Consider the following 23,902-nt stretch of genomic DNA (forward strand, 5'->3'; position numbering starts at 1 on the left):
ATAAAATCTGTAGAAATGTGTGCTTAAGAATCCAATTAGGGGCTGGGGATAGAGTCGGACCAGCGTGTGTGGGCTGGGCCTTAACACAGCAGTTGTGCAGCCTGAGGCTTGCACCAGTCTGGACATTGAGCTTCTGACCAGTTGGTAGAGTGCTTACCTAGAATGCACAAAGCTTTGGGTTCAATCCTCAGCACCACCACCATCACCACCACCACCACCACCACACACACACACACACACACACACACACATCCAATTAGAATCAGTCAGCATGGGCCAAAGTAACCTAGAGTTGGCATGGCAGTGGGGACTTGAAAATCTGATGTGATTTTGCTGTCAGTCAAAAGTCAAGAGGTGAACATGGGTAAGGCTCTCTGGAAACTTCTCTGGAATCCTCAATAAACTGGATTGCAGGACAGGCACTTTGTCCCTCTCCTGTCTCAGAGGACCCACTCTCTCCCTAGAGAGTGTCCCCTTTCACTTTCCTATACCTTCAGTAAACTCATACATATTACTGAGTGACATGTCTGAACATTCTGGCTTGGTCACAAGAATGGAGTGATCCATGGAGGAAGCAATCAAGGAGACATTAATTTACAACTTTTAAAACTCCCTGTAGGAAGGGACAATTTCTGGGGCAGGTTACCTTAGCAACAGATTGGAGCAGGGGCAGGCGATCTTGATAAGGGTGGAGGCAGGGCTCCTGAAGGCATTAACATTTCAATTCCTCAGGGGCAGTCTCCAAGTTCCTGGATCCAAACTGGCCTCTATTTTCTCCATCTGACAGGATTGCCTATCTACACTGACTGCCTGTTTTTAATTCTGGCTTCAGAAGTATCACAGTGAGTCCTATTAATTTGCACAATTAATATATATTACTACTGATGATGATGATGAGGATGAGGATGATGCCAGTACAACACCCAGATCAATTAGTTCAGAATCTCCAGCTGGGACCTTTATTTACTTATTTTTTAATAGTTTAACGTTCTTTGTGGCGCTAGGGACCAAACCTAGGGCCTCACCCATACGAGGTGAACACCCCACCACTGAGCTACATCTCCTGTCCTCTGTTTTTCAAAGCTCCAGGGGCTGATGCCCATCTGGTTTGGGCGGGGGAAACGAAGACTTCTGGCATAGACTACATTTCCCAGAGGCCTCCGCGGCCATCTCCGATTCCCCCACCTCCCAGCCCCACGGGCCGGGGGAAGGCGCGCCCAGGCTCTCACCCAATCGCGCGGCTCGGGTGGTAGTCGTCTCTCACCGTTCAGTTCCGGAGTCTGGCCGCCTCGGGGAGCCCGGGTCCTGAGCCCCTCAGGGGTTGGCGGGGGCGCCCTTCCTTTTCCTGGGGCCGGTGGGGAGGGAGGCGTGCGTGGGCCAGGCCCCAGGTAGGGGTTCTGCTGCGCGAGGCTGGCTCCCGCCAGGACTGAAGTTCCGACCAGACCGCCCACCCGCGCTGGCAAAGGTACTGATCTCACCCACGTGGTAGGGAATCGGGCCGGTGGTGGGCTGGTCTTTTTCCTTTTCTGAAGGACTTAGAACGACTTTTTCCTGCGGCTGTCTTCTCGGATGGGCTAACGCAGGATTCCCTGCCATTGCTTGGAAGAGACAGATGGCGCTAAGACTACCACGACCCCAGATCCAGGCAAGTTGCATTTTCCTTATCCTAGGAGATCCCAGTGCGTTTCACTGTGAGTTGAGGTTTATGCCCAGTTGACCTGAAGATGCAGTGCTCTGTGTCTGGGCCAAGCTGCTTGAGCCAATACAATTTCTCTCTATTGGTTTTTTAAAATATTTATTTATTTATTCTTAGTTCTCGGGGGACACAACATCTTGGTTTGTATTGAAAGACCCCCAGACCCTCAAATCCCCCGTCCAAAAGAGAACTAGCGTCACACTGGCTGCAAAAGCAAGAGGCAAGTTTATTAATACACAGGCGCCTGTGGGTGCACAGCAAAACCTCAGCGGAAGCTTTGGTGAACTGGCACACCAGGCTTTGGGGTACAGATCTTTTATAGGGAAAAAGGAGTTGTTTTCCACCTAGCACAATAACAGGTGTTTTTGAATCCAGCATACATGTCACTTAAAGGGTAAACTTGTTTTTCACTATGATAAACTTGTTTTTCACTATAGGTTCCCGAAAAACTCATAAATCTCACAGGATTACATTTTGTTTCCTCCCTGTTCCCGCTTATGATCCCAGTTTGCTCAAGCATGTCCTGTGATGTGGGCAGGGTGCCCTTTCTAACAGGTCATGTGGTGAGCTCACCTGTTTACTGCATACTTTCTACTTTTCATAATCGGGCCTTAGGTTATGGGGCTGGGGTCCTTCAGTATGTGGTGCTGAGGATCGAACGCGGGCCGCACGCATGCCAGGCGAGCGCGCTACCACTTGAGCCACATCCCCAGCCCCTTCTCTCTATTGTTATTCCTTCATTTTCTTCTCCTTTACATACATGTCACCAGATTATTGCTGCACTTGCCTTCTACAGTGCTGGAAATGGAAAAGTAGTTTGCAGACTTAGAGAAAATGGAAAGTAGACACATTTAGCACTTAGGCTATTGGTGAACGATTGGTGAATCATTCATGCAAGGAAGGCAACTCTCTTGACTTTCCTGCATAAGGTTATGGGTTTCATTCTCAGTACCTCGAAGTTGTTTTGGGCCAGGCTGTATGGGCAATGACTAAACAGACTCCATTTTGCCATAAGACTCAATGTCATGTAAGGAATGCTTCTCCCAGGGGAACACCCCACCTCTGTACCTATCAACAGTTGGTTAGCATAGCTTGTTTGGCAAGCAAAATGGCAATTCTTATACAATGTAAAATTGTTTTCTTTTTGTTCCCATTTTTTTTAAACTTTTTTTTTTTTTTAAGAGAGAGAGAGAGAGAACTTTAATATTTATTTTTTAGTTTTCGGAGGACACAGCATCTTTGTTGGTATGTGGTGCTGAGGACGGAACCTGGGCCGCACGCATGCCAGGCGAGCGCGCTACCGCTTGAGCCACATCCCCAGCCCCTTTTGTTCCCATTTTTGTGGAACAATGTACCCTGTCAGAGAATGATTGTCTAGGCCTTAGTAACCATTCTTTAATTTGTACTTAACTAGGGTTGTTTTGACTAATTTCTCCTTCTACTTATGATTTTTAGATCTCATGACATTTGTTTATGGTTTTGAACCATAGCAACAGCCACTTATGATTAATATGGTTTTGAACTATAAAAGGTGTACTCAAACTCTGGAAGGATGTCAAAGGGTGTGTAGACTTGCAGTCTGCCCCTTAGCCCGCCAGCTGGTGGATCCAGACCACCAACTGGTGAATAAAGATGGTTCCTTCTCCTGCTTTAAGATCTACTCAGTGATTTATTGCAATCTCTCCATAACAAAAGAAGAACAAAACCTCAAAACGAAACATATATAGTAGTACTCTATACAATTGGGAAAATTCAGAGTCATGATGTATTTCTTAGAACTTGGCACTGTATCTTAGTGTATATTGAGTTACAGGTTTGGAAAACAGTTTTTTTCCTCTCTTTTAAAAAAATTATTCCCCAGAGTCAGACCATGCTTCCTGTAAATTTTAGAGAGAAATCCAGTATCATTTTCCATGTCTTTCAGTTTATTCATTTGTTGTTGGAACAAATCCTGAACACTTCTGTGTTGGGCAGTGTTTCAGGCTAGGGAGCCAGCAGTGACCCAGGAAATACTCACCCCCATGGAGCTCACATCTGAGAGGTTACTGGCAGTAAATACAAGCCTCTCCTGTCAGGTAATGAGAAATTACAGGATGGAAAATGCAGCAAGGCTCTGGGTAAAGAATGTGATGGAGAAAAAAGAAGAGGCAACAGAAGCAATCATCAATGAAGGGAGAAATGAGTAAAGGCCAGGCCCCTCAAAGCATGACTGTCATGTTGGAAGATCCCATGGTGAGTGTTATAGCCACCCCTCCCAGTTTTCTAGCTTCCTGATTCCCAGGACACAGTCTGAATTACCAGAAGCTGGCCTTGAACCTCTTTTTTTAAATTTTTTTTTTTTTATTGGTTGTTCACAACATTACAAAGCTCTTGACATATCATATTTCATACATTAGATTGAAGTGGGTTATGTACTCCCAATTTTACCCCAAATGCAGATTGCAGAATCACGTCGGTTACACATCCACAATTTTACATAATGCCCTATTAGTAATTGTTGTATTCTGCTACCTTTCCTATCCCCTACTATCCCCCCTCCCCTTCCCTCCCATCTTCTCTCTCTACCCCATCTACTGTAATTCATTTCTCTCCTTGTTTATTTTCCCATTCCCCTCACAACCTCTTATATGTAATTTTGTATAACAATGAGGGTCTCCCTTCATTTCCATGCAATTTCCCTTTTCTCTCCCTTTCCCTCCCATCTCATGTCTCTGTTTAAAGTTAATCTTTTCTTCCTGCTCTTCCTCCCTACTCTGTTCATAGTTGCTCTCATTATATCAAAGAAGACATTTGGTATTTGTTTTTTAGGGATTGGCTAGCTTCACTAAGCATAATCTGCTCTAGTGCCATCCATTTCCCTGCAAATTCCATGATTTTGTCATTTTTTAGTGCTGCGTAATATTCCATGGTGTATAAATGCCACATTTTTTTTTATCCATTCATCTATTGAAGGGCATCTGGGTTGGTTCCACAGTCTAGCTATTGTGAATTGTGCTGCTATGAACATCGATGTGGCAGTATCCCTAGCATGCTCTTTTAAGGTCTTCAGGGAATAGTCTGAGAAGGGCAATAGCAGGGTCAAATGGGGGTTCCATTCCCAGCTTTCCCAGGAATCTCCATACTGCTTTCCAAATTGGCCGCACCAATTTGCAGTCCCACCAGCAATGTACAAGTGTACCCTTTTCTCCACATCCTCGCCAGCACTTGTTGTTGTTTGACTTCATAGTGGCTGCCAATCTTACTGGAGTGAGATGGTATCTTAGGGTGGTTTTGATTTGCATTTCTCTGACTGCTAGAGATGGTGAGCATTTATTCATGTACTTGTTGATTGATTGTATATCCTCCTCTGAGAAGTGCCTGTTCAGGTCCTTGGCCCATTTGTTGATTGGGTTATTTGTTATCTTATTGTCTAATTTTTTGAGTTCTTTGTATACTCTGGATATTAGGGCTCTATCTGAAGTGTGAGGAGTAAAGATTTGTTCCCAGGATGTAGGCTCCCTATTTACCTCTCTTATTGTTTCTCTTGCTGAGAAAAAACTTTTTAGTTTAAGTAAGTTCCATTTGTTGATTCTTGTTATTAACTCTTGTGCTATGGGTGTCCTATTAAGGAATTTGGAGCCCGACCCCACAATATGTAGATCGGAGCCAACTTTTTCTTCTATCAGACGCAGAGTCTCTGGTTTGATATCAAGCTCCTTGATCCATTTTGAGTTAACTTTTGTGCATGGCGAGAGAAGGGGATTCAGTTTCATTTTGTTGCATATGGATTTCCAGTTTTCCCAGCACCATTTGTTGAAGATGCTATCCTTCCTCCATTGCATGCTTTTAGCCCCTTTATCAAATATAAGATAGTTGTAACTTTGTGGATTAGTCTCTGTGTCCTCTATTCTATACCATTGGTCCACCTGCCTGTTTTGGTACCAGTACCATGCTGTTTTTGTCACTATTGCTCTGTAATATAGTTTGAAATCTGGTATCGCTATACCACCTGATTCACACTTCCTGCTTAGAATTGCTTTTGCTATTCTGGGTCTTTTATTTTTCCATATGAATTTCATGATTGCTTTATCTATTTCTACAAGAAATGCCATTGGGATTTTGATTGGCATAGCATTAAACCTATAGAGAACTTTTGGTAATATCGCCATTTTGATGATGTTAGTTCTGCCTATCCATGAACAGGGTATATTTTTCCATCTTCTAAGATCTTCTTCTACTTCTCTCTTTAGGGTTCTGTAGTTTTCATTGTATAAATCTTTTACCTCTTTTGTTAGGTTGATTCCCAAGTATTTTATTTTTTTTGAGGATATTGTGAATGGAGTGTTTTTCCTCATTTCCGTTTCAGAAGTTTTGTCGCTGATATACAGAAATGCCTTTGATTTATGCGTGTTGATTTTATATCCTGCCACTTTGCTGAATTCATTTATTAGTTCTAGTAGTTTCTTTGTAGACCCTTTTGGGTCTTCTAGGTATAGAATCATGTCGTCTGCAAATAGTGATAATTTAAGTTCTTCTTTTCCTATTTTTATGCCTTTAATTTCTTTTGTCTGTCTAATTGCTCTGGCTAGTATTTCAAGGACTAAATTAAATAGAAGTGGTGAGAGAGGGCATCCCTGTCTTGTTCCAGATGGCCTTGAACCTCTTGCTTTCCTTTTCTAGTGAAGTCATCCTGGTTTAGGCCTCAGGGGTGAGGATGTAAACAGTGGTTCCTAGATGAGCAGAATTGGGTTTTATTTTGCAGGAGTCATTGACATTTGGGGATGTCACTGTGACCTTTACCCGGCTGGAGTGGAGACACCTGGATGCTGACCAGCAGGCCCTGTACAGGGATGTGGTGATGGAGAACTATGGGAATCTGGTGTCTGTGGGTAAGGATATCTTTCTTCTGAACTCAGAATTGGTTTACTGGACAACTTTGTGTTTTCATAGGGTACATGGTGTGGGATATTAAAAAATCTTAAATGACTTAACAAAACAAAACATGGGCTTAGATGCTGGAATCCTTCCACTCCTCAGGGAGATCAGAGTCATAGAATTTAAGATGGATAACATTGTTGTTCAGACTAGCTCATTTCTCTGACTTTCATGTTAAAACTTATCTGCCTCCAAATATAGTGAGAGTTTCTCATCTGTAAGAAGGACCCAGTTCTAATTGACTTTACCTCCTCTAGTTGTGTTACTACATGACTTAGGCATGCTTAAAACTATCTTCTAGGCTTCCCTGAATATTGAGGTCTGGGATGATTCCTTGGGCTCATAACCACGGTCAGTTTGCTTTTCTTTCTCTATGAATAGGGCTTCTCTCTTCCAAACCCAAACTAATTACTCAGTTGGAGCAAGGAGAGGAGCCTTGGATGGAGGTGCAAGAGGTTCCCTCAGGTAATTTTGCTTATATTATTTTCAGGGAAACTTTTATAACTGTACTTCATGCAAATACCAGTGACAAATAGCATTTATGGGAGGTGGAGGGGGGTGTTTTGAATGCTTTTGAAATAATTCCTTTTATTTTTGCTGTATAATTTCCTCTCTTCCCCAGATTATTGTGTAGGTTCTTTATATATTGACAGTTATAATTCGGAATTCCTTAGTCTGTCTTTCTGATTTAATTTTGATTGTTATTTGAAATAGGATGTTTACAATTTAGATGTAATATAAGCTAGCTGTTTCCTCTGGTGTTTATTTATTATTTATGTAACATGCTAGCTGAGTGCTCTACCACTGAGCCACAATTCCAGCTCTGATATTTTAGTTTTTTATATTTTTTATAGCACATATTATCTTTATTGATTTGATACCTTTGATATTTGTTTTATCAATTTAGAGGACTAATAAATGTTTCTGCAAAGACTTAACCACTGTTTGGTGCTTTGTCCTAATTTTTCTTTTTCTATGTTTCCCTCTCTTTGCTAGAATTTAGAAATGCTTATGGTATAAATTTCCAATGGGTTTAAATTTTGTGCAGTATCCTTCACATGCCTTTCTGATCACACAGTTTCACTCCCCAGAGGCATCCTGTGTAAGGTTCACGTGGAAATTTCTAGATATGTGTGCTCTGTGTGAAATATATGTTTTTTTTTTTTTTTTTTTGCTACAAGAAATTGAACCCAGCAGCGCTTAACCACTTTTCTATATTTTATTTTGAGACAGGGTCTTGCTGACTTGCTTAGGGCCTTGTTAAGTTGCTGATGCTGGACTTGAACTTTGCAATTCTCCTCCTCAGCCTCTTGAGCTGTTCGCCTTTTAAAAATATTTTATTTTGAGGTTAAGTTGCTGACACTGGCTTTGAATTTGAGATCCTCTTGCTTAGCTTTCTGAACCGCTGGGATCATAGGTTTACACCACTGTGCCTCGCTGTATATTCTTTTTTTTTTTAAAGAGAGTGAGAGAGGAGAGAGAGAGGGGGGGGGGAGGAGAATTTTTTTTTAATATTTATTTTTTAGTTCTCAGCAGACACAACATCTTTGTTGCTATGTGGTGCTGAGGATCGAACCCGGGCCGCACGCATGCCAGGCGAGCGTGCTACCGCTTGAGCCACATCCCCAGCCCTGTATATTCATTTTTTTAAGCACATGGTAGCACACTATTTTGCATCTTACTTTTGTCACTCATATTTTGGAAATCATTTCATATAGTTATGTCATTTAGAGCTGTCATTTTCTTCCTTCCTTCTGTCTATCCTTCTGTCTGTCCTTCCGTCCTTCCTTCCTGTCTTGATTGAAAGGGTGCTTCACCACTGAGCCACATCCCCAGCCCCTTTTTTTTTTGTATTTTATTTATTTTGTGTTTTATTAGAGACTGAGTTTAGCTGGGTTGCTTAGGGCCTGAGTTGCTGAGATTGGGTTTGAATTTGTGATCCTCTGCCTTTGCCTCCTGAGATGCTGGGATCACAGGCATGAGCCATCATGCCTGGCCATATTGTAAATTTTAAGAAAGGTTTACTTAGTATTGTCCTTTACTTTGTATTGTCAACTAGAATGGTAATGATGGTTATGCTGGTCTTTTTGTATCTTTAGTGGATTGTGTCTAGGATTCTTCAGTTGAACTGGCTGTTAGGTTTGAATACCTATATGTATGTAAAGGACATTTAACTCACAACTTTTATTTAAAGAAAAAGGTGTATTTATTTTTATTTTTAAATTTTTATTTATTTTAGTTTTTGGCACCTGGGATCGAACTCAGGGGTGCTTACCCCATCCTTTTTATCTTTTGTTTTAAGACAAGTTCTTGCCAAATAGTTTAGGGCCTTGCCAAGTTGCTAAGGTTGGCCTTCAACTTGACATCCTCCTGCTTTGAACTCCCAAATTGCTAGGATTACAGTCGTGTGCCACTGTGCCTGGCCTTCAAATAATTCTTTTGCTTATATTATTTTCAGGGGAACTTTTATAACTGTACTTCATGGAAAATACCAGTGACAAATAGCATTTATGGGAGGTGGAGGAGGGTGTTTTGAATGCTTTTGAAATAATTCCGTTTATTTTTGCTGTGTATAATTTCTTTTCTTCCCCACGTTATTGTGTAGATTCTTTATACATTGACAGTAATAACTCAGTATTCTTTATTCTGAGTTATATTCTGATCCCCCCAAGAAATTTTTATTTCTTCAAATCAGGCATAATTGCTGATTTTGTTAAGTGCTTTTTCAGCATTTATGGAAGTAATGTGTTTTCTCCCTTTTGTGTTAGTATGGTAAATTTCATTTTCAGTTAGTGACCTTGCATTTTTTTTAGAAGTTCATTTGGTCATGGTGTATTACATTATTCTAATATACCAGTGGATAATCATGTTTGCTAATCTTGTATTCAAATGTTTATACTTATATTTAAATATATTTACATTTTCTTTTTAATTTTTATTAAATATATATTTTTTAATTGTAGTTGGACACAATATTTTATTTATTTTTATGTGGTGCTGAGGATCAAACCCAGGACCTTGCACGTGCTAGGCGAGCACTGTACCACTGAGCCACAATCCCAGCCCCACATTTTCTTTTGTTTTTGGTGCTGGGGATTGAACCCAGGGCTTTTGTGTGTGCCATGTATGTACTCCACCATTGAGCTAAGCTATTCTCCGAGCCCTTCCTTTTTTGTTGTTGTTCTGGAGTGTAATTTAGTAATCCTGAGTGGCTGTGATTACTGGTATGCACTACCATGCCCAAGTTTTCATTAATTTCTTTGTTGGAGATCAGTGATTATTAAAATTCTTGCATGTATTAAATTACATGTTGGAGTAAAATTGTTGCCCCTACCTCGTTATTCAGTGTGTTCTCAGGTGTGCTGTTGTGGTTGATGTGAGGATCATGCTATGAAAACTTCCTATAAAGTATTTCATTGTTTGACTATACTGCAGTTTATCACCTATATTTAGGCAGATGTTAGGGATTTTCTAGAATCTTTCTATTACAAATTCTATTCTCTATCCTTGTTAACACTTAATATTGTCAGTCTTTTGAAGTTAATCGTTCTAGTTGGCTATGCAGTGGGTTTAACTTTCCATACCCATCCATTGTGGTTTTAATATCTATACCTTTGATATCTAATGAGGTTAAAGACATTTTTAAATGTCTGTTGGCTATTTTATTAAATAGTTATTCAAAATTCCCATTCTTTTTAAAAATTTTTTTATTTGTTCTTTTTAGCTATGCATGATAATGGAATGTATTTTGACATATTACACATACGTGGAGTATAATTTCCCATTTTTATTGTTATACATGATGTGGAGTTATGCTGGTTGGTTATTCATATATGAACATAGGAAAATAATGTCCAATTTCTACTGTCTTTCCTTTCCCTATTTCTCTTCCTTTCTTTTCATTCCCCTTTATCTAATCCATTGAACTTCTAGTGCCCCGGCCCAGCTTCTATATATCAGAGTGAACATCTGTATATCAGAGTTAGCATCTATATATCAGAGTGAACAGTTTTTAAATAAATTTGTATTTAATTATTGCACTGATTATTATTTCACTTAACTGACTCTGAATTTAAAAATACATTGTTTGAGCTGTGTGTGGTGGCACATGCCTGTAATCCCAATGACTAGGGAGATTGAGACAGGAGGATTGAAAGTTCAAGGCCAGCCTTGGCAATTTAGCAAGACTTTATTTCAAAATTTAAAAAAAAATTGTTTTGAAAATTCTGCTTTAATCCCCATTACTTATTTTTTAAAAATTTGTCCTCATTATTTAAACATGATAGCAGAATGCATTTCAACTCATTGTACATAAATGAAGCACAATTTCTCATTTTTCTGGATGTACATGATGCAGAGTCATACCATTCATGCAATTATACATGTACATAGGGTAATAATGTCCATCTCATTCTATCATCTTTTCCATCTCTACACGCCCCCCCCCTTCCCCTCACTTCCCTGTGCCCACTCCAAAGATCCTCCATTTTTCCCTAGCCTCCCCCCATTATGGATCAGCATCTGCATATCAGAGAAAACATTTAGACTTTGGTTTTTTTGGGGTTGGCTTAATTTGTTTAGCATAATATTTTCCAACTCTATCCATTTACCTGCAAATGCCATAATTTCATTTTTCTTTAAGGGTGAATAATATTCCACTGTATATATGTACCATATTTTCTTTATCCATTCATCTGTTGAAGGGCACTTAGGTTGATTCTATAGCTTAGCTATTCTGAATTGAGTTGCTAGAAACATTGATATGGCCACATCACTGTAGTATGCTGTCAAAATGCCCATTTTTAATTTTTTAAAAAATATTTTTTAGCTGTAGATGGACATAATACCTTTATTTTTATCTTTATGTGGTACTGAGAATTAAATGCAGTGCCTCATATATGCTAGATAAGCGCTCTACCACTGAGTCACCACCCTAGCCCCCAAATACCCATTTTTGATTACATGTGTGGTATCATCCCTCTCTCTGGTTTGTACTTTTACAGTTAATGGACTTGTGATGAATAGAAAATTTTCCCAGTTTATCATTCATTCCCTTTTTTGTCATTGATTTTTTGTGTGTCTGCATTTTTAAAACAATATTATTTTTGTGTTCTTCCTGTTTTTATTTCCTTTCCCCATGTTCATGAAGGAATTATACTATGTGATTTTTAGAAACTTTATAGTTTGTCTTTTTTTAATATGTATTTTTTTTTTAGCTGTAGATGGACAGAATACCTTTATTTTTATTTTATTGATTTATTTTTATGCAGTGCTGAGGCTTGAACCCAGTGCTTCACCCAGTGCTAGGCTACCACTGAGCCCAAACCCCAGCCCTATAGTTTGTATTTTACATTTAGATTAATCATTCTTTTAGAAAGGATTTTTGTGCATTGTATGGAGTAGATTTCATGTTTACTATTTCTCCCCAAAAATGTGTTAATGAAGAGTTTCCTTTTCCTCATCAATTTGTGTGCTACCTTTGTCACAAAGTGTTCATGTGTGTATCTTTCTCTTCATATAACTAATTTAACTTCACCTATTCTGCAATTAGTACCTTGGAAATTTCTCTAGTTAAATCATTACACATTAATCTAACTACACAGAGCTGGATTTTTTTCTTACCGAGGTTTACCTTCAACTTACATTTCCTTGAAAAATAAGTCTTAGTGTTAGTATATGATGTATATAATTTTTCTCTAGACTAATACACATATAAATACAAGTAAGGGTATATAGTGGACATAATATCTATAGGTATAATATATACAGATACAATATCTATTTATCTATATTATTTTGTAAGAAAAATTTGTTTTCATGCCAGGCACAGTGGCACACACCTGTAATCCCAGTGATTTGTGAGGCTGAGACAGGAGGATCGCAAGTTTGAGGCTAGCCTCAGCAATTTAATGAGACCCTAAGAAATTTATTGAGATGCTGTCTCAAAAAATAAATAAAAATAGCTGGGATATAGCTCAGTTATTCCCTCCGTTCAATCTCCAGTATTCCCCCGCACTCCCCAATGCATTCAGTAAAAGAATTGATCAGTGATTGTTGATTTCACAAGTTTGGCTGCATTAATTTTTTAAAAACATTCTTGTCAAAATCATTTTGCTTAGTTTCTGTTGGTCTGTTAACTGTAAGCAGCTAGAGGAAAATCACATAGTTCACCTCATGTTAGAAATTTAGATTGTTATAATAAATTCTTGGCCTGAGAACTGTTTTGTTTCCTTAATGTTTTTGTCCTCCAAGACAGTAAATTTGGCATATTGTTGAATTCTCAGAAAAATGTAATTTTCAAGTTCTCAAATATCCTACTGACAAGAGTTTAGTTATCATGGCTTGCTTTGTGCACTTGGTTTTCCTCCCAAATTTGCATTTATCCTCACTTTTTTTTTTTTTTACACAATACTTTTATTTAATTTATTTTTTATATGTGGTGCTGAGGATTGAACCCAGGGCCTCACACATACTAGGTGAACGCTCTACCACTGACCCACAATCCCAGCCACTTTTTTTTTTTTTTAGTTCTAGTTGGACAAAATACCTTTATTTTATTTCTTTTTATGTGGTGCTGAGGATCAAACCCAGCCCCTTGCGTGTCCTAGGTAAGCGCTGTACCACTGAGCCACAACTCCAGCCCCTCTCACATTCTTTTTCTTCCTTTCCCTCCCCTCCCCTCCCCTCCCCTCTGCTGTTTTCTGTGTTATTTTCTTAACTTATCAACCTCTTAGGTGCTCTATATTCATGTTTAAAGTTCTTCTGTTTCTTACTGAATCCTACTTCTCCTGTCATTACTCTTGCCATCTCAGCAAGAATCACAAACGAGACACATTGATAATTGTACTTATCTCTTAGTCATGCAGAATAGAACATTACTCTCATTTTCAGTTTGCTAATAAAGAGGACATTTGAATTCTTAAAATTTTCTTTCAGTCCAAGAGTATTGGCCTAAAACAAAGATGTCAGCCCTAACGCAAAATCCTTCTGAAGGATCTGTTCTTGGAGAGCAAGCAAAAACTCTCATGTTGGAAAGAGGCCTGGATTGGGAGAGCAGAGACTCCACAGAGAAGAGATCCTATAAATGCAAGGAATGTGGGAAAGTCTTCAAATATAACACCTCCTTTATTAGCCACCAGAGAAACCACATTCATGAGAAACCATATAAATGTGAAGAATGTGGGATAGCTTTTATGAGCAGTTCATCTCTTTTAAATCATCATCAAATTCATTTGGGCAGTCCACCTTATAGATGTAGTAAATGTGGGAAATTCTTCAAGAAGCCATCAACATTTATTAACCATCAGAAGAATGAATCTAGAGAAAAATCCCATAAATGCAATGAATGTGGAAAAGCTTTCAGAAAGAATTCTATCCTTTTAAGTCATCAGAGAGTTCACACTGGCCAGAAACCCTACAAATGTGAAATCTGTGGGAAAGTCTTCGCTCAGAATTCATCCCTTACTCAGCACAAAAGAATACATAGTGGAGAGAAACCTTTTAAATGTAATTCATGTGGGAAAGCTTTCAGGGATAGATCAACTATATTGCAACACCAAAGAATCCATACTGGTGAGAAACCATATATGTGTAATGAATGTGGAAAAGCTTTTTGGAAGAGCTCAGCTCTTAATAATCATCGAAGAATGCATGTAGGAGAGAAACCCTATCACTGTAATCAATGAGGGAAATCTTTCAGGTACCGCTCATCTTTGATTATCAAAAGACTCTTAGTGGAAATAAACCCTATCAGTGTAAAGACTAGGAAAGCTTTCATGAAACCTCATCCTTCCTGGACATCAGAAAATTCATACTGGAGAAAAATCCTATCAAAATAAGAAGTGTAGGAAGTTGTTTTGGCACCACTCAGGTCTTATTGAGCATCAGAGGCTGCATACCAGAGAAAAACCTTACAAATGTAATGAATGGGGGAACGAGTTCAGCCCTTAAACAACATAAGAAAATTCATAATCAAGAAAGAGCAGTCTAATGTTAGTGTGGTAACTCATGCAGGAGTGGTTTATTCCTTCCTATCATTAGAGGAGACATTCAATAAATTACATATTTGAAAAAATATTCTGTGTTTCTCTGGGAGAAGTTACTTGTGAGGATGTTCATTGTAGTGTGGTTTGCAGGAATGAAGTATTTGGAATCTAAGTATCTATCAACATGGGAATAGTTACAAAAGAATACTGTGTACCAGTTGAAAAAAATGGGGTAGAGCTCTGAATAGGACCTTGCAAAACTTGCAAGCTTCCTGCCTCAGCCTCCCAAGTTATTGGAATTATAGGCATGTGCCACCACATATGGCTTAATATAGTTTTCTAAAACAGAAAATTTAGAAGCTATAAAAATCAAACAAAAGATATATTTTACATAAACACTAAAAGCTGTTCATGACCAGAGACTTCACAATATTAAAACACAAAGAGTCAGAAATGGGAAAGTATTACCACTACATGTTTAACAGATACTAGAGAGAGCTTAAAAATATGTGAGACAGGGCTGAGGCTGTAGCTCAGCGGCAGAGCGTTTGCCTAGCATCTGCAAGGCACTGGGTTTGAGCCTCAGCACCACATAAAAATAAAATAAAGGTATTCTGTCCACCTACAACTACAAAAAAAAAATGTGTGAGACAAATCCTAGCAGAGATGTGGTCTTGGAAACTATTGTGCAGTTATCAAGAAAGAAATATAAATGGTTAAAATAAAAAGAAATGGCCAAATATAGTGATCTGTGAATCAGATTTGGGAGCACCTGTTTGGCGAAAATCAGTGAAACTATCTTGTGCTTTTAAGGGTACAAGAACTTTGGTATATTTACACATTATTGAAGGAATTGTGAATAATGTGCTTGGTGGTGAGAAGCATAACTTCTTGACTTACCACTTTGCCCTTTAACTTAACATTTCTTTCTACTTAGTAATATCTAATAAAAACTAAAGATGGTAGCTGGACATGGTGGCGCACACATGTAATCCCAGCGGTTCAGAAGGCTGAGACAGGAGGATTGCAGGTTTAAAGGCAGCCTCAGCAAAAGCAAGGTGCTAAGCAACTCATTGAGATCCTATGTCTAAATAAAATACAAAATAGGCTTGGGATGTGGCTCAATGGCCTAGTGACCCTGAGTCGAATCTCCATTACCCATCCCTCCAAAGTATTTTTACTTTTCATTTTTTTTTTTTAAATTAAAAAAATGTTTTTATAGTATGGTAGCAATGAAAAGTTGGAGTTGTTGTAATGCTTTGTTTTCAGAGCAGTGGTTTTATTAAGATACGCGCATTCTTTGAACTACCGTGCTATTATTTATCATTAAGTCAGGTTTTTATTTTGGGGGGTGAGTACCAGGGACTGAACCCAGGGACGCTTAACACTGAGCCACAGAAAGATGGGGTCTTTCTGAGAAGCTTAGAGCCTTGCTAAATGCCTGAGGCTGTTCTTGAATTTGTAATCCTCCTTCCTTAGCTTCCTAGTGGTTGGGATTACAGGAATGGGCCACCATGCCCGGCCAAATCAGTTAATATTTTGATGGGTTTCATTTGTATGAATTGACAGGAAAATATTTCTCAGACATTAAGAGGGAAAAAAGCCAAATCACAGAATAATGGTGTAGTACCTGTTGCATACATTATTACTTGAGCCTTTATGACAAAAAAAATATATCACTGAATTGGCCACTCAAAAAGTGATTGGTGAAAACTGGTTAAGCTGCTTTGGATAAGTTTGACAATGTAAATATATATCTGTTAAATACATGTTCTTATTGATCCAGAAATGCCACTCAAATTTAAGGAAATAGTCTAGTGTACAGAGATTGCATTGCTCATCAATGTACTAGTTATAGTAAATTCCTGGAAAGAGGCAGGGAAATGTTTAGTATCAAACTTTTGTAGGCTTGGTATTCCTAGTGTCTCTTGAAATGAAGAATAATAATCACTCCAAACTTAGTTTTTTATTTTCTTATGTGCAGGAAGCCATCCGTGAATTACTTGAGGGTCTTCTCTCGCCATGGTAGCCAGGGAGATTTAGGTTTGGCGTTTCGAACTATCCGTAGCTCTTCCGCGACAATAGATCGCACAATATTTCTGCTCTATTAGGAAGATCCCTCATAGTAGCACCCGAGATGGACGCAACCATAAGGGCAGCAGCTCCCAGAGCAGGCAGAATGCAAGCAGCTGGGGAAGCTCTGGGGGCGAACTGTGATTTCTAGGGCCCAGAGTGACTAGTGCAGGACCATGGCTGCTGCAGCTCTTGGCCTGGTGGGGCTTGGGCCAATGTGTCTGTCCTCAGCCTGGCGGGTTCCAGACAGGACTGCCAATATTCTAACTTAAGATGGACAAACATGAAAAACACTCAAGACAGAACGGCGCCCAGGGTTGGGACCCCCAGGCTGCAGGCGGGATTTCGGGTCACTTGGAATGCACAGAAGGGCCATGCAGCAGCGACATGGCAAGCTCTGCTTGCCATACTTGGGATTTCTTTCAGTTCCTCGCATCATTGCTGGGGGGACCTTCTAGCCACGCCCTCCAGCTTTGCCCTGTTCTTTTCTTTTTATAGAAATAAAACAATTTAATGATGGCTTCCTTGATGTACAGACAACTCTAAGACAACAGAGGGACAAAGTTTCCCTCCATGCACTGGGACAATGAAATTCAGGGACAACTGGCAATCCAAGGATAGGAGTTTTGGTATTAAAGTCCACTGTCCGGCTCAACAACTGCAGACACTGGGGAGGGCTGAGAGCCTGCCCGGACTCCTGGTGTGGAGCAGGGAGGCAGGCTGCAGAGCAGGCAGGATGCACGGGCACCGCCATGCATCCGGGACAAGGAGGCCAGGGAGAAGGAGCCAAGTTCCCAGAGTGCCCTGAAGACCTCCATAAGCTCAGTGGCACTGGCTAGATTTGGGCAGAGGTACAGGGGCTGGAAGGGAGGTGGAGGAAGAGCCGCTGTAGACAGGAGCACTTGCCGAATGCTGGGCCCTGCTCCCACCCAATGATGACACAGCTTCATCTTGCAAAGGGCAGTGACATCCCCAAGATGTGGAGCCAGAAGGGACAGATGCCACCCAACCCTGAGGCCACCTTGGATAATCTTCATTCCTTTCTGGACTTCCTTTCCCCTCCCCCTCTACCCCAAAGATCTGAGACACAAGAAATCAGAGACCCATCACAGTCCCTAATTAAAATGGTTGGGTACAACATTTCCAAACAGGGAGACCGGAAGATGCCATGAGCCTTTACAGGGAAGACCCAGGGAAGATTGGCTGAGGCAAAATAGAAAGTGGCCCCCCGGCTCCTTGCAGGTCTGGAATTTGGCAGCCACAACCTGGGTCCTTGACCTGACCGAGCTTCCCCCTTAGCTGAGCATTTTGTGCTGATCGAAAACTTGTCTTTCGCTGCTCCTGCATCTGCAGCTTCCACCGCTGCTGAGCACCCTCCACAGCTCTAGGACGGTGTTTGGGTGAGTGTGTGTGTGTGTGTGTGTGTGTGTGTGTGTGCGCGCGCGCGCACTTGAGGAATGCAGCAGCCACTGCCAGGGACCTGCCAGGGACAGAGCATCCTCATTCTTCTCTTCATTGTGCAGTTGTTCAGTGTAAGCATCTGGTTTTCCAATCAGAGGGTCCACCAGCATCAGGAAGGCCATGTACAGCAAAAGGCAAAAGGGCCCCCACCACGGACAGGTAGACTACTTGCACTCACATAGCAGGCAGTAGGCCTCCATAGCCAGGCACAGGCATGGGCTCCACCACGTGCAGGCAGTTGCAGTCCTTCTGAGATACATTCTGGTTGTAAATGTGCCCACTGATGTTTCTATAAGGTGGACAGATGCATTTGCACCGGATATCTTAAGAACTCTTGTTGGCTTGAGCTGGGGGCACCAGCAAACCCCCGACCAAGACCACCAAAGACAGAAGCTTCATACTTATCAAGCTTGCTGAACCAGCAAGACCGGACACCTCCTGAGGATAACAGCCCTCTGGAGCCCCAGATGCTCCGTCAAGGCCGGGCAGCTCAGGCCCGACTGGAACTCTAGGTGTAAAGTCTGGGAGCCCAGATCCAGCAGCGAAAGCCAGTGCCCTTGGCGCTCAGGAATTTGGGGCCAGATTGGGACCCCCCCCCACCCCCACAAGCCCCAAGTAAATACCCGCACCCCTCCCCCAACATTTAAGGAACGTCTCTGTTCCTTAAAGAGGAATGCCCAGCGGCAAAATTTTCTTTCATGTTCCCAAATAAATACTTGCTAACCCGGGTTGGGGTGAGGGGGTGGGGGTGGGAAGAAAAATTTAACAGGCAAAATCCAAAACAACAAATTCCTGCATCTTTTATAGCAGCCTTGTTCTGAATTCTTTCCCAATGCTGAGTTAAATAAACTAATCTATAGTTCTATAACAGGTTTCTCCAAGGAATTGCCCTTTTTCTTGACAGTCACACTACTAAAGAATTGCAAAAAATTATTGCGTTAACAAAAGATGTTCTACTTATGTTTTCTCACACATTGTTTTTCTTTTTTAGGGATACTAAATGTAAATTGACCATTACAAAATAATGGCAATCTGAAATATTTAATGTCACAACGTTCTCATAATGGTCAAAATTTTTATTCTTCTGATTTCTAAATATGTCGCCACAAGTATTAAATATGTATATGCATAAAAATTCTACTTTAACTACATTACATAATGTCAAAGTTTACATAGATAAAAGAGTACACTTATAATACTTAAAGTAAAATAAAAATGGATCCAAATACGTTTAAGTCATGTGATTTAATAAAATTCAATTTAAAATGGCTGATTAAATAAAAATAAATTATATCTTCATTCTTAATATATTTTCCAGCTGATTAAATAATCTAAAAGATTTTTAATTTATAGGGTAATTAACATATGTATTTATTTGCTCTTAACTGTTTTTCTTCAACAGGAAATACATAACATTATTATGTATATTTACTTGATGCTCTGCCTTTTACTGTTTAAAATAAATTCAGGGTAAATGTAATTCATTATATAAATGCCTATTTCAAGAGATATATATTGACTTATAAAGTTAAGATGTTAACATCAAGTAATCTTAACGCCTAACTGTTGTTTATGTTTTCATAAAGTGGTAAACCAGATATATGTACAAAGGGTCCCAAAGCTTTGGATACATTTCCATTGAAATATTTTTTCTTATTAAAATATAATTATCTAGATTCAAAGATTTACAGGAATTGTTTCAAAATGTAACCAAAAAGAAAAATTCTAGAAAGAGCTTCTACAGAGAAGAAAGAAAAATTGGAGAGTCCTAGAAGGAAGAAAGAAAACATCTCTGGATAAAAAGGTCTTTATTGTATTGAAGGCTTTAATATGATTATACATAAAAGGTCTAAGTAAGTAATATAGAAGATCTGTGTAAATAGAGAACAAGTTTGTATGTAACTAAATTGGTTATAAAAATATGGAATAATTCATTAAATCATTGGTCAAGCAGGGCTGGGGATGTGGCTCAATCGGTAGCGTGCTCACCTGGCATGCCTGAGGCCGGGAGTTCAATCCTCAGCACCACATACAAACAAAGATGTTGTGTCCACTGAAAACTAAAATAAATAACTAACTAACTCTCTCTCTCTCTCTCTCTCTCTCTCTCTCTCTCTCTCTCTCTCTCAAAATAAATAAATAAAAATAAATAAAAGGCACTTATTTAAAAAAAAAAATCATTGGCCAAGCAATACTACTGACTCACTTTTACCCATCAATTAAAAACATTTGAGGCTTTCCCATTAGAGCAAACATTGTTGTGCTAATATAAACCAAAATTTTAACCTATACATTGAGATGATAAGAACTTATTAAAGCATTAATCTACTTTTGTTTCCAATAGAACAATAACTTATGTGTGGTAAGTTTTATTACTTAAAAAAGGGCTAATTTTTAAGGAATTAAGATTCATACATTTCTACTTAAATAAAAAATATTTTCTAATGCCATCTAAATTCCAAATTTCAAACTTCTCTTTAAAAGCTAAATTTAATTGATTTAAAAACATCAATATAATTAAAATAATTGTTACTAATTCTTTTTTTTTTAAGAGAGAGTGAGAGAGGAGAGAGAGAGAATTTTTAATATTTATTTTTTAGTTCTCGGCGGACACAACATCTTTGTTGGTATGTGGTGCTGAGGATCGAACCCGGGCCGCACGCATGCCAGGCGAGCGCGCTACCGCTTGAGCCACATCCCCAGCCCTGTTACTAATTCTTATATATCAATTGTATCTCTATTTCCTAAATATATGATATTGTATAATTATATAAATATATTATAGAGCTTATATGTTACTCTATACAGTGGGAAGTAGGTTTAGCTATATTTTTAAAAGACAATGGAGAGACACTAGCTTATTTAAAGGGTAACATTATAAGATAAAAATGTTTTAACATCTTCTCTCAAGAAGGGATTAAAGGTTCTCTTAATTTGTCCATTTCATATTCTAGATATAACATTAAAATGGGTCAACTAGTTTTTATTGACCCAAAGGATTACATACCAAAGTTTATAGACTGATACTCAAATGAGAAACTGAAGTTAATTACAAAATTAACACCTTATCTAACTTTTGCCAAGGGACCCATTGTTAGAAATTAAGGGATATACATAAAAATCTCATAACATTCTACTGCCCATAGATAACTACTATAATATCTAATACAAAAAAAAAACTAATACATAGCCTTCTAAACTGTTTTCTATACATATTTTATATAAAAATAGGATCATATTGATATTGATATTTTCAAGACTTATAAAAACATTTTAAATTGTACATTTTTTTTAAAGAGAGAGAGAGAGAGAATTTTTTTAAAAAAAATATTTATTTATTTTTTTAGTTTTCAGCGGACACAACATCTTTGTATGTGGTGCTGAGGATCAAACCCGGGCCGCACGCATGCCAGGCGAGCGCGCTACCGCTTGAGCCACATCCCCAGCCCTGTTACTAATTCTTATATATCAATTGTATCTCTATTTCCTAAATATATGATATTGTATAATTATATAAATATATTATAGAGCTTATATGTTACTCTATACAGTGGGAAGTAGGTTTAGCTATATTTTTAAAAGACAATGGAGAGACACTAGCTTATTTAAAGGGTAACATTATAAGATAAAAATGTTTTAACATCTTCTCTCAAGAAGGGATTAAAGGTTCTCTTAATTTGTCCATTTCATATTCTAGATATAACATTAAAATGGGTCAACTAGTTTTTATTGACCCAAAGGATTACATACCAAAGTTTATAGACTGATACTCAAATGAGAAACTGAAGTTAATTACAAAATTAAAACACCTTATCTAACTTTTGCCAAGGGACCCATTGTTAGAAATTAAGGGATATACATAAAAATCTCATAACGTTCTACTGCCCATAGATAACTACTATAATATCTAATACAAAAAAAAAACTAATACATAGCCTTCTAAACTGTTTTCTATACATATTTTATATAAAAATAGGATCATATTGATATTGATATTTTCAAGACTTATAAAAACATTTTAAATTGTACATTTTTTTTAAAGAGAGAGAGAGAGAGAATTTTTTTAAAAAAAATATTTATTTTTTTTTTTAGTTTTCAGTGGACACAACATCTTTGTATGTGGTGCTGAGGATCAAACCCGGGCCACATGCATGCCAGGCGAGCGCGATACTGCTTGAGCCACATCTCCAGCTCTAAATTGTACATTGTTAATGCTCTTTTACAATGTTACTTTTAATACCAATTTTTTATCATATTGTTTCTTTATCAAAACCTATGTTAAACACTTAGTCTTACTACTTTAAAATCAAAATTATAAAGATATTCACACAGCTGTATCTTTGTACATAAAAATTGTTTTGCCATAAGTCCCTTGAGATATCATTGCTGGGTCAATTCTAAATTTTTCTAAATAATTTATTAAATCACTATCCCAAGCAATAGTACTGATTCACTTTTACCAATCAATATTTAAAGTACTGATTCCCCAAACTTAGATCAACATTAGACTTAAAGATAATAATTTTTTTTTCTAAATTGGTAAATAAAAGACTATTAATTCTTTTATTTCATTTCTCATTATTAGTAGTAAATATCTTTTTCCTATGCTCACTAAACATGTATATATATTTTATTCTAAAAAGGATGTCTATTTATGTCTTCTATACCTTTATAGATGCCACCTTTCATAAGGTAAAACTCTGCCTCTCACGTCATTAAAGTACCCATCCAAGTTCATTTAAAGTTAGGTTCATAGGACTATACTAGGCCACTATTTACAATTTAAGACTAATGATACTCTAGCGTATATCAACTTTTTCTTCAATTTTAAATAAAAAAGAGGGAAAACAGAACCCTACATGTCCTGCTAATCTCATAAAATTCTTAAAAATTTCTTTAAGTCATGACACCAAAGTCTTACTGTTGCTGAGCAACACATGGAACAATAGGATAAATCAGATTTCAAAGGATAGACTCTAAAACTGTCATCTTGGAAATGTCTAAAAAACTTGACACAGGAAGGTAAATCTCCAACCACAGTGTTTTTAGCTATGCATGCCTTGACTTCTATGGACCCATTCCCCAAGTCCACCTTTAATGTACCTAGCAATGTGGACTGGAGAATCCATCCCAGTGTTTACTGATGATACTCATATGATGGGTGGTTTTGCAGATACTCATATTATACCCATCCATGTGACTGGATTTAAGTATACTGGCTAGAGTAGGAACCTAAGTATATGTTGGTCCCATAATAAATATACTGGCTATTGAAAGGCAACTTTTGAGGAAAGGACAACATAGGAAGAATCTAGACTATCCAATTATACTGGTCCTTAGGATTTAGGGTTATATTTGACAGTTATTAAAATGGAATGATTATTGAAATGGAATTTTCCCATAACAAGCCAGTTATTTCCATAGAATATCCACCAATATTACTGCTCTAATCATTCTGCAATAGATTTTGGCATCTTTCCTAAATGAATGAAGTGTACAATGCTTTGCCAGTACAGAGGTGATAAATATGTTTTGAATTGACTTCAAAAAATTGATAAAAGAGTTATATCATGATACCTCTTCCTACAGAAAGTCCAAAGTCAGGAGGACTTAATGTAGAAGAACTACCACTAAATGTGTTCCACTTTTACTTTTTAAAAGAAATTTGCAAACAACTGTTTTAATTTGGATCATTTAGTAAAAGATCTAAGAAACTAGAAATGTAATTGAGTTATCTAAAACTATTTTCAGAATAAAAAAATGAGATTAGATA

General features: G+C 38.3%; 1 protein-coding gene and 1 pseudogene across 5 annotated transcripts; one reads left to right on the forward strand and one right to left on the reverse strand.

Annotated features, from left to right (window-relative positions):
- Nucleotides 1–1,472: 1,472 nt before the first annotated feature.
- Nucleotides 1,473–20,226, forward strand: ZNF485 (zinc finger protein 485). Of its 4 annotated transcripts, none has more exons than XM_081267484.1 (5): nt 1,473–1,645; nt 3,621–3,928; nt 6,438–6,564; nt 6,992–7,075; nt 13,547–20,226. In XM_081267484.1, exons 2-5 carry the CDS (start codon nt 3,863–3,865, stop codon nt 14,293–14,295), a joined length of 1,026 nt encoding a protein of 341 aa, XP_081123610.1. In that variant the 5' UTR covers nt 1,473–1,645; nt 3,621–3,862; the 3' UTR covers nt 14,296–20,226. The 4 variants fall into 4 exon arrangements, with proteins under 4 accessions (XP_081123610.1, XP_081123609.1, XP_081123611.1 ...); XM_081267483.1 differs by having other exon boundaries at nt 3,671–3,928; XM_081267485.1 differs by having other exon boundaries at nt 3,772–3,928.
- Nucleotides 17,964–18,528, reverse strand: LOC308633984 (proton-transporting V-type ATPase complex assembly regulator TMEM9-like; annotated as a pseudogene). Its single transcript has one exon. The product of its transcript is annotated as a proton-transporting V-type ATPase complex assembly regulator TMEM9-like (transcript).
- Nucleotides 20,227–23,902: the final 3,676 nt, after the last annotated feature.

The sequence above is a fragment of the Spermophilus citellus genome (genome assembly GCF_964194105.1).
Source record: "Spermophilus citellus genome assembly, chromosome: 15".
In the NCBI taxonomy this organism is placed as follows: domain Eukaryota; kingdom Metazoa; phylum Chordata; class Mammalia; order Rodentia; family Sciuridae; genus Spermophilus; species Spermophilus citellus.

Excerpts from the sequence above, each read along its gene's own strand:
- ZNF485 (XM_081267484.1), top strand. The coding sequence starts at position 3,863 with ATGAAGGGAGAAATGAGTAAAGGCCAGGCCCCTCAAAGCATGACTGTC. Across the intron at positions 3,929-6,437 it reads TCATGTTGGAAGATCCCATG|GAGTCATTGACATTTGGGGA; the intron begins GTGAGTGTTATA and ends TTTATTTTGCAG. Across the intron at positions 7,076-13,546 it reads GGTGCAAGAGGTTCCCTCAG|TCCAAGAGTATTGGCCTAAA; the intron begins GTAATTTTGCTT and ends ATTTTCTTTCAG.